Source organism: Pyrgilauda ruficollis, unplaced genomic scaffold (assembly GCF_017590135.1).
Source record: "Pyrgilauda ruficollis isolate IOZ18807 unplaced genomic scaffold, ASM1759013v1 scaffold56, whole genome shotgun sequence".
Lineage (NCBI taxonomy): Eukaryota > Metazoa > Chordata > Aves > Passeriformes > Passeridae > Pyrgilauda > Pyrgilauda ruficollis.
The window spans coordinates 5,353,281-5,370,529 of record NW_024527266.1 but is presented as its reverse complement, the minus strand read 5'-3'; the positions used below and the strand labels follow the sequence as shown (position 1 = coordinate 5,370,529).

Below are 17,249 nucleotides of genomic sequence, written 5' to 3'. Positions count from 1 at the left end.
GCCGCCGCAGCGGGAGCCCCCACGGCCCGAGCCACCGCCGCTGCCGCCACCGCCGCGCCAGAGCGGGCGGCAGGAGCCGCCGCCGCCGCGGGAGGCGCTCCCGCTCCGCCAGACGGTCCGCCTGGAGGTGGTGCTGAAGGACCCCACCGAGGAGGGCTGCGTGGAGTTCAGCTACCCGGAGCTGCTGCTGTGCGGGGACTCGAGGGTACGGGACCTCCCCTTCCCCTTCTTCCCTCCCTTCCCGCCGGCACGGGCTCCGCCGCGCTTCCTCCTCCTCCTGCTCTCGGCTGCCGGCGGCCCCGGCCTTGCTGATAGTGTTACCGGTTGCCCCTTGCTGCTCGGGGGTGGTCCCGGTACGGCGGGAGGGGCGGCGTCCTGGAGGGAAGTCCGGCTGCCTTGCCGTCGCTGCGGGCTCCTCCTGGTGCTGAGGCTGTGCCTGTGCCCGTGGGGGGAAGGGGAGGCTTTCCACTTGTCCCTGAGCTGGCCAAAGGCTCCTGGCCTTTGCTGCGGGCTGAGGCGGAGGAGCTACACTGTCTTGTGTCCCGCTTACCCCGGCTCACCTCCCTGCCGCTTCCCTTCCCTGCCCGGAGAGGTGTTGCCTCCTCCCTTCCTGGGAGCTCTTTACCGGCAGCTGGATGAAACTGTGACCACGCCGGTCTCTATTCCGGGTTGTCCCTAGGCTGTGTGCAGGTAAATAAGGAAAGCCGGCTCTGCTCTAAGCCTCGAGAAGCAGGGAAGTGATCATTAGCAGACTTGGAGAGGAGTTTTTGTAGTCTTGGAGGAGACAGGGATAAATGAGAGTTAATGTTGAACCGGTAACCACACCTGTAAGTGTTGAGAACTTAATTCAAGGAAAAAAAACCAGTGTGTTCTTCCTGTGCTTGTTCCTCCCAAGCAGAAAGTGTTTGATACTTGAACTACTTTGGTTTTTTAAGGACGAAGCTCCTGCAGACAACTTTTGGAAGCAAGCAGCGTTAGCCAATCAACAGGGCCCACTGTTCTAAGTAGGAAGGAGAGGCGCAGGTCCTTAAGCTGGTTACACTTGAGCTGCTCATTCTTAGTTGAGTGAAGTTGTACTTGATTTAAATAGTTGTGGCTTCTCTTTAATCCAGTGCACAGTTTTAGAGACAGCTTGTCTCTTTCTGGAAAAGGCAGAGGGCAAGTGAGTAACTACTACTTAGAAGGTTGTGGTAGATCTGGTGATAAAAGCAAGTATCAAATACCACTGCTTTTACTGCGGTGGGATTTTTACATCCAGCACCAACTTGAATATGGTTAAAACTTTTCTTCTGAAACAAAGTGTTTCTAGGAGATGACGGTGATGTAGCTATACTTAGCGGGCTGCTCATTCTGCTGTAGGAGGGATATACACACTGGATTGTGTTCAAATGTGGAAGGTAGAAAAATCAGTGACTGATTTTAATCCCTCAGATCTTGTCATGCAAGTTAAAGGGTTCCTTCTGTTCATCCTGTCCTACAGCTGTTGTGGGCAAACAGTGCCAGTTATGACTCCTCAGAATCAGTGTAGCATAATCGTGCTGCTCTCTGAAGTGCAATCTTTCTGAGCAGTTCCGTGAAGGTGAAAATTGTGTTAGTGTTTAGAAGTGGTTCAGCACTTGAAGGCTGACTTTTCCCTTTGGCAGTTCCCAGTTCCGTAACTGCCTTTTATTCTGAAGTTTGCCAGTATCTTAATGACATACTCAGGGAAAACAGGCTCTTTCTGATGTAGTTCTGATGCAAATTCCATGTCTTCTGGGGATGGGAGAGCATTGATTTAGGGGATTTTGGTACAACTGGGATCAGAAACTGCATTTACAGTGGAGACAGTGATAGTAATGCTTTATAAGAAGCTTTGTATGTTTTTCACCTCCGTAGAGTCCAAATTAAAATGAATGGATCATAATGGCACTGCTGTCACTGGGCTGTGGAATAATCAGCTGATTTACTATGTAAAACAGTGTCATATATTAAGATCCTTTTAAAGTGATTCTGGACTTCTACTCATGTTTAAAACCTGATGTATGTTTGGCCTGTCAGTTTAATTTCTTGCTTGTAGAACCTGGAACAGCTACTCTAATATTAGGGAAGATTTAAAATCAAAGTAGGTAGTAACTAACTGGTAGTTAATTTTGTAGTTTTAAGTAGAGTTTTAGGTTTCAAATTTTGTTGTTTTAGTAATGTTTCAATTTGAAATTAACAGTTCAGATACTTTATTTTTACTACGCAGTTTTTTTGTAGGGGAGAAGATCTGGAAGCTGTTGTTGACTCCTCCTTTATAAGAAGTTGCCAACTTTATAACATTTACCATTAAAATTTAACATTACAAAATCAGGAGCTTGTCTTTATATCTTGTAGTATTCTTGGAACTGTAGCGACCAAGAAAAGCTCTCCAAAGGCAGGCAAGCACTGGTGCGCAGGCATTACTTCAAATATGGCTTTAATAGGCCATGATAATAGTAGTTACATAATGATGAAGTGATAGAGAATCCCAAAACTGATTTGGCAGTGCAACTTCTGTCTTTTTTTAATTCCAAATTTAGGTTCCTATGCTGAATCAGAAGCTAGTGGAAATGTTTATTTTAAAAACTTGTGCTGTCCTTGTCCTTTTTTGCCTTGATGAAGAGAACATCCTTTGATAGGGTTGTTTGTAGAGTTCATCTTCTGGGAGGAATTATGTAAAGTTTCAATGTAAGTAATAAGTTTGTGTGGTTGAAGGGTTTATTTGCCTCTTAAATGCTGGCGGAAGTGAAAGTGCGCTCCCATTTCTTTTGGGGTGCATAAAATCCAAGTCAAGGTGGATGAGCCAGAAGCTCAAGTTGGCTTCTGTCGAACAGGCTCCAAAGCTGCTGAAGTAGTAATGTTTTAGTTCGAGAGCCATCCATCCCTTAGAGACAGTCAAAACTAAAATTTGCTTGAATTTGAGTTTTCAGTACTGCTTAACTAAACAAATGGATAGCTTTGAGTGTTTGATGGAGAGAGGCAAGTTAACACTTAAGTACTATGTTTTATTGATCTTTAGGCTCAACTTTGTCTCCTTTCACAGTTAGAAAAAAGTCACATATGCCTAGCAGAAGATGAGGAATACCTTTTCCCAGCTAAAAGTAGAGAAAATGATGTTTCATTAATTGAACAGTATTTTATATTTAATTATGCCTGCAGGAAATCAGTAAGTGGCTTTTATTTATGTTTTAGGAGTAACTATAGCCTCTATTAATTTTTTCTCCAAATACTCAGTCTGGAAAATGTATTGTAATTATGTGGTGTTTGCAGTTTTGCTTAGCTTACCTTCCTCATTACATTGGTCTTGATGCTAATGAGCTGGTTTGGTCACCATTTAGTCAATATTCCGGCTCCTTAAACTATGGAGGAAAGGTCTTGCTTTTCTGAACTTAGTTTTTTTTTATTCTTCATAAATCTTCATTTATTCATTGGTGAGTAGTCCATGTGCAGTAAAATTAATTGCCATCCATAAAATTCTGCAAAACGGAATTCCATTCCACCATATTTTAGGATCCTAGTACCTTCCCCCTTCTGGCAATTACTGTATTTATGTGAACTCCAGTTTGAAGGTGGGCAGCCCTGTTTTTCTGCCATCACTTATTAAACAAAACAAAAGCACTATGTATACCCTGTTCATTGACTTTGTCTCAATGAAAACCTCTTTTCTAAAAAACACCAAAAAACTAAGGGGTTACTCCCTCCTTGTAAGGAGGAATATTAAACCTCTTTTGTGGCTAACATAGTTATGATTACTGAAATTAACTCTTGCACTGTAATTTTTTTCTTTAGATAAAAGACTTACATGAATTATGGTTATAATTTACTGAGCTTTTTATTCTTCTGGCTGCTTCCTTCCTTGTTAACACACCATGTATGTGTGGTTAATGCTGTCTGTTGTATCTAGAAGAATCATAACAGCTGTCAGAGGGGCCAGTGAGTGGAAGTAGAGGTGAAAAGGAGTTGTGATTAGAGAGAGTTTTTTCTAACCTCAAATGGCGATAATTCTCTCTTATGCTTAGACTTTTAGTTGAGGTTGTTGTGGAATGCTTGGGAAAATAAAAATCTGAGTATTTATCTTAATTCTTCTGGTTCTGTTGTTATCAGAAAAAAAGTAGCTAGATGATAATTCAATGATCAAAGTAATTTTAAGTGATTAAGTATAAATTCTGACTACTTAGTCATCAGAGTATTTTTTTTGACATTTAATAGGTTTTGAGATGTACTCTGTTTCATGTGGAATGAATGTGTAACTTTTACATTTTTCAGAAGAAATCGGTTCATTTAGAGGATCCATATAATGATGAACAACGTGAGCGACATGAAGTAGAAATGCTTGCCAAGAAGTTTGAGGCAAAATACGTGAGTTACTGCACTTTGTTAAAAAATACAAATATTTAATAGTGATAACAGATAATGTTGGTGGTTTTTTCCCTGAATAAGGTTGCTAATGTAGTGTCAAATGACTTCTGTACATGTCAGTGATGACTGTCTCACTGTATTTCATTTAAGTACCTTGAAGCTGCCACAAGCTTATCAGACAAGTCTGCTAAATAGATTTGTCTGTAGATGTTATAGCTTGTGAAGCTATTCTTGGAAAAGAATAATCTTGGTAATCTTGGTAATAGATGCAGGTCAATATTCATGCTGTACACTGTGCTGGAGGAAACAATTTTTATGTAATGCTGTTGTGCACTATTGAGCAGGTCTTCTCTTTGGGCTAAATACTGATGAATCTTGATGTCCTGACTAGTTTGGAATGTTTCCATAGGAAGTTATTTGTTAGATAGTAACTCACTGCTCGATGAATGTCTGGTAGCTGCCAACTGCCTAAAGATACTCTGCTGTCTCCTGAAAGTGTGGTGTGACTTGAACAACACTAGCTAGCAACATAAAGAGCCTTTCACCAGTAAATGAAGGTAGAAATCAGAAAATGTTGACAAAAACCACACCCAAACAGGTCTTTAAGAATTCATATGGGTAGGGTTGGGCGATTAAGTCTGAGCTGGCAATCAGAGCTCATCATCATGCTGAGGCATGTTGATATTCTGGATTACGAATAGAACACCTTAATAATAAAGAAGGGAAACAAGAGCAGTCATTTGTATCTTTTGCTATTAAAATACATATTAAAATCCTTTTTGTCTGACTTACTTGGATTTTTTTTTTCTGGCAAAGGCAGATTTTTCTAAGTGCTCAGTCTATATATTCTTTCAGTCTTTATTATTTCAAGGCATGTTAGCTGTGGTACATAAGGAAATCAGCTCTTAAACTGAAAAGAATGGTTCTCATATTTTGGAGACATTGAGAGAATCCCATATGAATTGTGAAGGCTGTTCCAAAATGCTGTTTGCTTTTAATTTGAATTATAAATAATTTTTTGAATGTGAGAAAAAAATGTTTCAATCACACTTTTCTAAAAAACTCATTTTCTGCTATGAAAGTGTTAAGGATTTTATAATGTCTGAAATAAGTTGCTTAACTCCAGTTGGTGAAAGTCAGTGGAAGTATGTAAAGCAATATATGTAGGAGGGAGTGGTAGTGGAAGCAGTCTAATTTTACATATATGTTTATGCATCCATCAATGCTGAACCTGTACATTTTTGGACAAAACATGTTACTAGACTTAACAAAACAAGTTTAATCTTCAGTGGTCACAGAATGGGACAAATAGATGCCTTTAACCATTAGAAAAGCAGTAGGTAATAAAAAGTTACAATTTTCAACAGTTTATATTTGTGCTGCAATTGCATCTTCATTGCTATTTGCGTTTCTGATTCCTTCCTTTTCGTTCTCTGACTTGCCTTTTGTCCATTCCAACCCTATGAAAAGGGAATGTCCTCTATATAAAGAACCACTTACTAGGTTAGAACCACTAAGTGTGAAGGCTGGTGAGGGATTAAGATTCCTTGTGTTAGCAACTCCCTGTCCTTTCTCTTCCAATGTAAGAACCATCAGTCTCTACTTGCTGTCTGTGCTCAGAGGAATCTCATCTCTGAATGCTGACCCAGTGCAATTGCTCATGTTCTGACAGCATCCAGCCATCTTCTGCCTCTTGTGGTGAGACATTCACTGCATAGCTTCAGTTGGAGCAGGGATCCCCTGTGGTAGATACCCATTCTCCTCAAGTAATGACCAGCTGCAGGATACTCTTCTTAGCTGGAGTTGCACTGTAACACTCCTTAACAGTGCTTTATTGTAGATTTAATCAGTGGTTGTATGAGAAAAAAATAAAGGGTTTTTTTCAGGTTTGCAGGAAGTGCTATATCCTCCTTTGTTTAGGTATTGCTTATCTAAGATATCTGTTTAAAATGGAGTCAAACATTGGTTTTAATCATAACATGTGGCAGTACTTCTGGAAAATTTGATGCATGAAGAACAGTCTGCCTTGAAGACTTTTTACTTCTTTTCAGATAAATTGCTGTACTCATAACCAAATCAGTACAGTTTGATATATTTTGCAGATACTAAGAAAAGCCTATGAAAAAATGTATTTTTGTAAAACAAAATGCATAACATACCATTTGTTTACCTGATTATTCAGAACTCTGCTGTAATTGCTGTACATACTAAACATCAGCATGAAAAATCTGCTCTGAAGGGTTCCCATTGTCATTGTTTTGATTGCTGTTACTTTCTAGATAGAATTAAACGCTGAATTAATCACACGATACTGAACCTTGGACAGTATTGTACATATGTAAGAACTTTTCTTGGATCAAAACAAAGATCCATCTAATGGATGGTAGCATAGTCTCTGACACTAGTGGAATCTCATACTTGAAATTATAATAGAGCAAGTGTTCATCGATATTACTTCAGTGTGCCTATCTGGCACTCTGTGTTGGATCTTAATTTCTCTCAAAGCCAAAGGTCACATGTTTAATCTTTTTAAAGCTTTCTGCCAGAAATCTACCAGATCATTACCATATTTCTGTGTTCCACAGTACTGGAGTATCATGGTGACTGTCATATAAAAACACACTGTGTTTAAACCTGATGAGTTCTTGTAGTGCTCCATAGTTTCTGTATCGTAAGAAACAGAGAAACACTTCCAGTTCTTCTGCACATTGCATGTGATTTTGATGTTATCATCTAAATCCAGCCCTTTAGTTCTCCAGCTGTAATGTCTTAACATTTTTATTGCATGGAAGTGGTGTTTTTTATCTTTAAACATCCTTGGCTTACTGTTCTCTTTTTTGTTCTAATTGCTTTTTTAAAATGAAAGGATATTAGTGGTATGATGCCCTGATATTTCAGTGTTATACTGATGACTTCTGGTTTGGTTCTCTGTTCCTTTTTTTTTTTTTTAGTAAGTCCCAACTCATTTTTTTGACCATTCTCGACCAAGAAAATGTCTGAACTGTGCCTTACAATTCCAGTGGTTCCTGAGCAGCATAACAAATTTACAGCATGCTGTATTTTTTTTTTTTTTGCTTAGGTTGTACTTACTTGATGTGGATTACCTTGCTCAATTGATGCTGAATTTAACTGCCTGTTTATCATAATAAATACAGAGCAACTGTAAGGTCTTTAGTGATTCTTCAGTTGTTTTCTTTTTTCCTTACTTTCCTCAGTAAATTGTCATCTTAGACCCCTGTCCTTCCCCAACTCTTTACCTGCTCTGTTGCTTCTAAGGTGAATGAATGCATATTCCATAATAATTTTGCTGATCACTCTTTGCCAAAATGAGATACCTATTCTTACCTTTTCTTTCCTAGCTGTAGATCAGACTTCAGTTTAAGTGGGCCTTCCTTATCTCATGACAGTTTCTTGTTTTTAAAGATGTTTGGAACATGTTTAAAGCATTTGAAATACTTTCTTCCTGTTTTGTATATTCTTGTGCCTGCTGGTTCCGTTGTTTATAGCTTTTATTAACTTATCAACCATAAAGACCCGGTTTACTGGTTTATAGATTCTTCTCTTCAAGATTCTTCAGGTATTGGCATTTTATTTGCCACCTACCTTCTAATCCTGTTGGGCAGAGGTTGTTTAAACGCAAGGTTTAATATCTTAACGTCATCTTTGGCTTTTTTGAATACTTGCATGAGTAGTATTTGCAGCTTCAGGAGCTAGGCACCTTAATTTGCTCTAGTATTGTGTCTACTTATGTTCTGGGACAAAAAGGTTGGAGGAAAGCTGCAGTCATAAAACTTCCCTGAAGTGCAGCATGGTGGACGCTGACACAGATAATCCCTTCATTCTTCGGCTGCACTCTTGCGTCCTTAACATCTTGATCGTATGAAATCTCAACACAGTTCCTTAAACCGATCTGGTTAGAGCCAGGCCTGAAGGAAAATCTCTTAATTATACACACAGTGGTTCAGATATTTTAATATGTCTGAATACAGGTACTATTTTAAGACTGCTTTTGTTCATTCAGCTATTATAAGACTTTTTTTTTTTTGTTGTTGCTCCTTTTGTTCCATATCTGGTTTTCTGACTATCAGACAGTCAGAATGTATTAGACATTTAAAATTTTTTTATCGCTCCTTTATTATACTGAAATCATAGAATCACAGGATAACCATTGCTGCAAAAAGTTTTTAGACTTGCAAACAAGGATGTTGATGGTTACTAGGAAGATATATGTAGTACAGAGATGGATTGCATTACACATTAGTGAGTTCAGTACTCACTGAACTCACTAATGTGTAAGGTATGGTTTATAAAGCATTATTAGCCTGCTGGCACCTGAGTCAGAATCATGAATTATATAAGCTTTTGCACTGGAGTTTAATCAGAATTCTTAAGTGCTGCCTTTTTCTAACTTACTTTTTCTTCTCTCATCCATCTCATGCAAACTTTCTTTTTTTTAAGTACTGCATCTTTTGGAAATGTGCAGTTATTCAGATGTTTTTCCAAATGAGTGATTGTAGGAGATGATAGGAATACTTAGCTTGAAATGTAGCTTGGAAATGTGAATTAAAAGCTAAACTTATTTTTGAGGTTTTTCTTCTAGGACTATTGCATTTGTTTATTTAATATATGTGAGAGATTACTGTTTGCTTGCAAGAGCACATGCTTTACTTTGTCACAAACTTGCATGTTCTCAAAATGTTGTTAAAATGGACGTGTTGAGGTGCTTACACCACTCATAAAAGCACAGGGGTGAAACTGCCTTTGGACAGTGTCTGCCTTCTCATAGTAGCTGGTGGACTGTGATATTTGGATGTCACAGCTAGAAGGACTGACTTGCTCTAACAATGCTCAGAGCTGTAGGGTGCAGGCAGAGAAGTTTCAGGAGCAAGTCTTGAATTCTTGGAAGTTACCATTTTAGTGAAGGCAGTGCTTTTTTGAGAATTTTATCTTTTAAGACATTTATTGATGATTTTGACTTTGATTTTGAATATATGTGAACTAGAAAACTAGGCCTTATATCCTAAGATTTTTGTGTAACCTTAAAGTTCAGATTTCCTGAATATTTGAGGTAGCTGTGAGTCTTTACTCGACTTAACAATGAAATTTCCACATGAAAAGAATACTTGCAGATTAAAATTAATTTCACCGTCTCCTGGAGATAAGTGAATCCATCCATAGTTTGTGATGCAGCTTCTGGTTTTAATACTCAAGTAACATTTTATGTTTTAAAACTCAACTTTCTATGTGCTATAGAGAATGAATCCATCTTGTGTAGGGAAACACTTTAATGAACTCTAGGTTATCATTATTTTCCCTTGTAATGACACTGTAACATACTGAAAAACTTAACACTTTCTAAATTATCCCAACCCTTCTATCATTAGCAGTCCAGTCACTATATACAGTATACATAGGACAGGAAAACATCTCTAAATAGGAAATGTGAGAAAGATCTTGGTCTTGCAGAAAAAGGTAGCTAGTGACTGCCTTTCAGGGATGATTCTGGTGAGGCACATTTGCCACAGTGTGTCTGTGTGGAAGTTTTCGTTAGTCATCTAGATCATCTTCAAGGAAGCATTCAAGAAAGGAAAACTGCTAATTCCTTGAATGACTATTTCTCCAATGCCTTATGCTTTGTATGCTTTAGAACGTTGCCTTCATGTTTCCTAAGTGATGTAACACTTGCTTTGTCTTCAGGGTGGCAAGCCCCACAAACATCGGAAAGATCGCCTGCAGGATCTGATCGACATCGGTTACGGCTACGACGAGACGGACCCTTTCATTGATAATTCTGAAGCGGTAAGTGAGCTTCATCACAGCAGCAAGAAATCATGAGGCAGTGCTTTATCTTTTCAATACAGAACAAAGGTAAGGGAAAATACTTTGTACCTGTCTATAACTGATGTGAATGCAAAGGGCATACTACTTTGGGAGATCAATGAATTATTGTATTTGTAGTCTTACTCAAGATATTATGCACCAAAGAATTAAGGAAGCTATTCCTAGATCAAATAATTTTCCAGCTTTAGAAAATAAGTATTTTTGTGTGCTTCATTTACTGTTGACTGAAATGACGCTGGCTCTGTTTAGTCTCTTGCACTAGCTCTCTGGATTATTAGTGGGTTACTGGCATTAGATTTCCTGTTTTAGATCAGGAAGCTATTCTTCTCTTAAAAACCAGTAAAAATAGGATGGTTATTTTAAACATTGAATATGTCTGAAAAATTTGAGACAAAACAGGTTAAATAGCAGGATATTACTGCTTACTTTGTCTGAATATTTTTTACAAATGAAAACACATCTCAAGATAAAAGAAAAAGGTATTAGTTTGGTGCAGGCAGTATCAGGGCTATCAGAAGGTTTATAAAAGGGCATTTGAAGATATCTTGGAGGTGATATATGAAATTATGAAAATGGGAAAAAAGCCTGGGGAAAAAACTGGATTATCCAGAAGCTCAGAAACCTCCTATAATTCTTCCTTATTAAATGTCAGAAGTGTACAGTTTAGTCAAGTAAAAAAAAAAAAAAAAAGTAAGAGCTGTCACTTGCCAGCCTTCAGTTTCCTCCAGTGTTGAGTGACACTGGACAAAACAGCAGTGATCTGCTGTGAGAAGGAGTGGGCTAGAATTCTGAGTGGGAGAGGAAAGATTATGAAAAGAGTTGCGAGAAAAGAGTAAGAAAAGCACATAAGTGCATTGCTTAGCATACATTATGTCAAGCCTTCATTTAAATTCTAAAACTTTACAGTGAAGAGCTGTAAACTGAGCTGTGAAGTTTCTAGCATATAGATGTTGCAATGAGTGGTCCTATGACCTGTGTGAGGTGCACAGAAAGTGTCTGCAGAGCTGACACCTTTTTCAGCAGGAGTTGAGTAGTAAACCACAGTGCATAGCAGGCTGAGCTTATCTGTGTGCATTGGTAGTTTTTGAAGCAGGTCTGAAGTTGTGTGGAGAGAGAGCTTGCTGTAAGGTGCTTATTGTAACTTACAATAGTTTGTCATTTTTCATTATCTAGAAACTTAAACCTGCCAATATTAAACTGTTCTATCATTATCCCACAACTTCTGGTTGTGCTGCTGGAACAGTAATGGGATCTGAGCCTTCATATGTCTTTTCCAAAGGTCAGATTCTGGTCTCTACCTTGGTAGGAACAAATGTGCTTCATTTCTGCTGAGAAACCACTTGAGCCTATAGCTTTATCTGGTTTCTCACTGTTGCTTAGGTCCACCATCTTTGCTTTTAAAATTTTATGGCACCCAACCCAAGTTCTAGCTAGGTTTTCCTGGATTTACTGTGACCTATCACAGGTCTGATAGGAGATTTGGAGCACTGGCAGTACTCCTAGCACAGATCTCTGTCAAAGTACGAGTCTGGTGTATTAATACTTAGCATACTGTGCCTCCTTCCAGCACCGGTGGTGCTGTGCCAGCAGCAGATCTGGTGGATTTGCAGGAGCATTTACTTCTGTCTCTTGCCAGAGTCCTTGCAAAATGTACAAAAGGCAGTTGTTGGAGGACCAGATGGTTGCATCATGTGCTAACTGTGGAAGCTATTGGGGAGAAATGGTCTATTCTCTAAAAATTGCTCTCCTCAACAAATCATTGCACCTCGTGTCTGCCTTATAAATACAGGCTAGTGAGAGACCATTTTGTTTTGCTTTTATCCCCATTTTTATATAGAAAAGGAGAAAAAAATATAGTGGGCCAGCTGCAGTCCATGTTGTTGTTGCAGAGCTTAGGAGTTCTGTAATGCAGGAGTTGAAGTTGAACAAAGCCTGTAATTCTATCATTCTGCCTTGGATACAAGAGAAGTGTTCAGAAGGAAAATCTGCATTTCTGGCTTGCTCATCTTCTGTATAGCCAGCTATGAAATTGCCATGTACCCTGAGGTGTGTTAGAGCCAGGCCCTGGACTACTTCATAGAAGACACTCTTTCTTACACATAAAAAGTTATAATATCCTGGGCACAAACACTTGAAAAGTGAATATGAGTGCCTCTTTAATTGCTCCAGGATTAGCTTGTCTCTCTCCCAGGAAAAAAAATTTGAAAATTTCCTCAGAATTTTAGTCCTTTTTCTTGTCACAGTTGTGAAAGAAATACTGAGCTCTTTGGCACTGAAACAGATTTATTCCATAGCTTTAGAGATACTTCCCTTTTAAAAAACAGATTTTGAGGTAAATGCATTTGCAGACAAGCAGGATATCTATGTGTGCAGCTATTCTTGAGTTGAGCATTTTGACTGTAGTCAGTGGATTGTGATAATTCCAGTAACAAAAAGAAAATCACAACCAGCTTACTATTATTTCTAACTTCTCTATAGGGGTTAGCCTGGTGGCAAGTCCTAATCTTTGCTTATCTTAATGGACCTATACAAAATGTCCGTAACCTGCAAAGAAAGCTGCCCCTCCTCAGTGTTTCCACTGCTTTGATCTTGAAAATAGGTTTTGCTGTAGTGTAAGCTGCCCAGAACTACATTCTTTATGAAGTGGAATTCCTGTAGAATTTTTCACCCACTCTATTTTTCCTGCACACACATGCATGTCCAGCCAGATCAGGCTGATTACCTTGCTCTTGTGATGACCTCTAATTATTTGGTTGGTTGAATACTTTGCTGGCAGTGTAAGCTTTATATAGGTAGAGACTGCAAGGGAACACAGTGCTTTCTGAGCTTTCTGTTATGCAATACAGAAGAGGGAATTTCAAGTAATACATGGTGTTAATGAAAACATATGCTGTTTTCCCTTAATTGAAGGTAACAAGGCTTGGATATCTAAACCAGTGACTTCCCCCATTTCAAGTAGATGAATGTAGAAAAAGAACTGTTGATGTATAAATCTATAAGCAGTGTCTTTTTAAGCAGTGATAGTAGATAGCCATACTGGCAGGAATTGAAGCTAAATGTGAATGCCAAGAGCAGTGGGAAGCAGGCAGTTCTGTTCTTCAGACACCCAGGCCCCTGTGTAAATATTTGACCTAGTCTGTTACATTCATAGTTCCATAGTAGCCTTCTAAACACTGATGGAAAAATTCCTGTTCTGGTCACTAGAGAAAACCAGCGTATCAATGGTTTCTCATACATGGAAAGTTTCTCCGAAACAGGTGCTTCAGCTAAAAGGAAGATCTTACTTTTTCTTTAGCTACATTTTGCCTCAAGAGCTCAGATCATCTTTAAAGAAAACCTTTCAAAGATTTTGTGTTGGTTTTAGTAATTCTGGACTCACTGTTAAAAGCATTGCTCTGTTTCTATCTGGGTTCCCTAGAATACTTTCCCTTATTTTAGGGCTTGGTCTCTGCAAGAATTCTGTGTCATAAAACAGTTTTCACATATTTCCAGGATAAATTTGTCCTCATGTTGTATTCTCCAAACTTAAAAAGGTATGAAGGATTTAATATCCTCTTCTCTCCTACCCTGGCTTGCTCCTAAAACGTGAAGCTGAGGGGTTATCAGTAAGGTTATCTTGGATATCTGAGTAACTTTTTCCCAGCAAGAATACTGTCTCTTCAGGGAATGGCAGCTCAGTGTGTTAATGGAAATTTTTACCATTTTTGTGAGGTTCTGGGCCAGATGTAGTTTCAGGCCATTTTGGTGCTGTTCTCTCATTCTTCCTACTCTAAGGAGTTTGTTTTATGCTAACTATGGAAAGGAGTGTTGTTGTTTTCAAAAGAGTTTGTTTTATGCTAACTATGGAAAGGAGTGTTGTTGTTTTAAAAAGATCGCTGTCTCTTAAAAAATACTAACAAAACAACCTGCATATTTTAGAGGCATTTACAGAAAAATGCTCCATAGGTTCCATTATTAAAAATACTTCCATGGTGTATTGGGAGAAGCTGAACACTGTGGCATTTTTCATCTGGAAAAGGTTGCCTCTGTAGAGCTCAGTCGCAAACCTCATCCACACTGATTACATGAGGGTGCATTAAAGCTTCTATTTTTAAGAGGTTCACTTGCCAAGTGTTTCATTGGCTCTGGGTTGGTGTGTTTATATTAGTAGTGTCTTCCTTGTTCATTGTCACTTTGCCCAGGCTGGGAAGTTGTGTGTTTGGGGAACAGTGCTCACTTAGCCAAGTGCACCGTGTCACCTTTAATAGCGCGTCGTGCACGCTTCCCGCGCGTCTTCAGGGGACGCCTGCTGGCTGGCCCCTGACATATCCTCTGCATTCAAGTAAGTACAAGGACAAGCTTCAATTTGTAGATTCCTTGCTTTTTATCCTCCTCACCCCAAAATACATCCTAGGTATAAGCGGAGTATCAAACCAATAGATACAGATGCAAGAACTAAGCAGATTCAAGAACCAAAATGGCTAGAGGAACAAAGGTAGTTGAATTTGCAGAACATGTCTGATGTTTGTTAAAGCAAAAGTAATGGTTTTATGCTCCTTCTGCGAAAAGGCATATCCTTCTTTAGGAAAGAATAAGAATAAACTGAAAATTCTGCACCTGCATAGATTCTTGAAAACCCCTGAGACTTGTATCTGGCCTGTGTAGTACCACTCTTTAAATTTATAGGACAAGGAAATAATAATGGTTGTAGCAACATCTGTATTTTGCTAGATTTAATTTTTTTGCAGAGCACAAAATCACTTTTCAAAGTAATCTGAGCTACTAGAAGGGTAGATCATGGCCTAGGATCAGCTATGCTTTTGAGTAGATGAATTTGTTTAAGCAGTACAATGAACCTAAGTGTTTCCCAAAAAACACACAAACAATATGATCACTAATGTAATGCAAAGGGAGGTTTATAACATGCCAGAATAACTGATATTTGATAAGAGTATTTGTCTTAAGTGTCATATGTGGAAAATCTGCTCTTCATGTTAAATGAGGGGAAAAAGGAAAGTACAACTTTTTTCCTGCAGAATCTTCTAGTAGTTCTGTAACATTAAACCTGGAGAGATTAAGTAATACATTACATAATTATTTAACACTGAACTGGATTTTCATTGTGGGTCAGGTCAGAGCTCAAGCTCTGAAAGAATTGAGTTGTATAGATAAAAGTGGTCAGATGACTGGTCATACATTTTGTAACATCGGCTGAAATGTTTTCAAGGTGAGAAGAATGTAATCTCTGAAGTGAAGGTCACTTAAGCTAATAGCATAGCTCTGGTGGCTGATGGAAAGGTGTAAAAGGTGTTGGTTGAGATGGGAACAAAGCAGGAGAATAGATGTGTATTGGTACTTCTCTCAAGGTGTTCAGGTAGGCTGATGGATTATATCTTGACTACTAGAATAGGATACTCCTTTGAGACTACCCTGGGCCAGGTATTGTATCTTTTATAATCTCTTATGCTTTTTTCTTTTGTGCTCTGCCAGCTGTCCTTTTCCCCAGGGTTAAAAGAAAAACAAACCAACCTGCCGGCTTACCTGTGCCTTTTGGAAGAGAAACCTTCTTTATAACAGGAAAGCTCTTTGTGCTTGCTTTTTGATGTCTCTTTGGATTAGCAAATGCATTGTTTCCCCTTAACCTTGTTCAAGATTTCCTTGTAGGTTCTATTGTCCTGTAGTTTTTGGAAAGACAGTTACGTAGTTTTTTGAAAACTTAGCCTTAAAGGATGGCAAAGCCAAAGAGTGCATTTCAGTTCTTTGCATCTTGAAGGCGTATAGAGATCAATCAACTCTGTATGTTTGAAGTATCTAAAGTGTGTAGTGAACTGTGTAGATATTTAGTCCATTTCACTGAAGGAACTGTATTTGACATAATTTCAGTAGCTTGGCCTTTATTCAGTGGGTACTGATGATCAACTTAACAGTTCCTTCCACCCCAAGCTGGTTAGACCTACCTCAGAAATAAACTAAGCAAGGTACAAAAATTATCCCTGCTTATCTTTTAGCTAAGTATTATCTGTTACACAATAAATAATAACAAGCTACATTTGTTAAACCATTTGGACATGTTTGCACCAAATCTCATTTCTAAGACTTAATACAGAGGTGTTTAAAAACCTTTTCACATGTCTACTTTTGGAGGTTGTCTGGAAGGGAGGTGAATGAGGAGGAGGATCACAGTAGACTATCTGAGGATTGTGGTCAAAATACCTGGACTCAATAGTAGACAATATTAATATAAGATACTGCTGTGGATGTGGATTTCAGAACTAAACTGGTGTAATCCATAAAAATTCACGGATTTTGGTATCGTGATGAAGTTTAAACCAGTTAACTTATTTTTTAAAAAACTAAATTATCTTTCATACCAAAACATTTAATTAGATGAATAGCATTAAAAGCGTAGTAATGTAGCTTAAAGACAATAGTTTAAAATAACGTACATATGAACCTACTTTTGTATTGTCAGACAGTCTGTCACTCTTACTTTGTTACCTGCAGGATGATTCCATGATCAGTCGTAGGACAAGCATGTGTTCACAGGAGTCAGTCAAGTCCTGTCTCTTTGTAGGTCTGAGATTTTTTGATTCTCACCCTTGAAATGTGTAAGGAAGAGCAGAACACAGTAAATGGCTTTAAACTTACTTTTGTTCATAAGATAAATTGTGTGATTTCATACACAGAAAAAACTAGTTTAAAGCAAAAGTCTTGAAAACACTTCATAAGAAGATTTGGAATTTGCAAGAGCCATGTTCCCTTTAACTGAGAGTTCTGGAAGCACTTCAAAATGAAACCTAATCTCTGTTACTAATACCTTATACAAACATACTCATTTTCTGTTTAGTTAGGGCACTAGAAAATAGTAAGTTTTGCTCAGAGGGGGGTTTACACTAGCTGCACTGTGGTCTGCAGGCCCCTATGTCTAAAATACAACATTGAGTTAAAAGTTATACGTTGTTCATTAGGGTCAGGGTAAAAATAGATTTTGGTAAAGAAAAGTAGTCTTACTCAAGGGATAAGAGGAGCTGAATATCAGAAAGGCCTTTGAAGGTCTGACTAAATTCATA

At 38.5% G+C, this 17,249-nt stretch overlaps 1 protein-coding gene across 1 annotated transcript in view; it reads left to right on the top strand.

Annotated features, from left to right (window-relative positions):
- The window catches only part of UBN2 (ubinuclein 2), a 43,372-nt gene continuing 26,123 nt past the window's right edge, over positions 1-17,249 (top strand). The window contains exons 1-3 of the mRNA XM_041481386.1: positions 1-205; positions 4,267-4,359; positions 10,057-10,158. Of these exons, the coding sequence (XP_041337320.1) occupies positions 4,330-4,359; positions 10,057-10,158 (132 nt within the window). The 5' untranslated portion in view covers positions 1-205; positions 4,267-4,329. The remainder of the gene's footprint in view (positions 206-4,266; positions 4,360-10,056; positions 10,159-17,249) is intronic.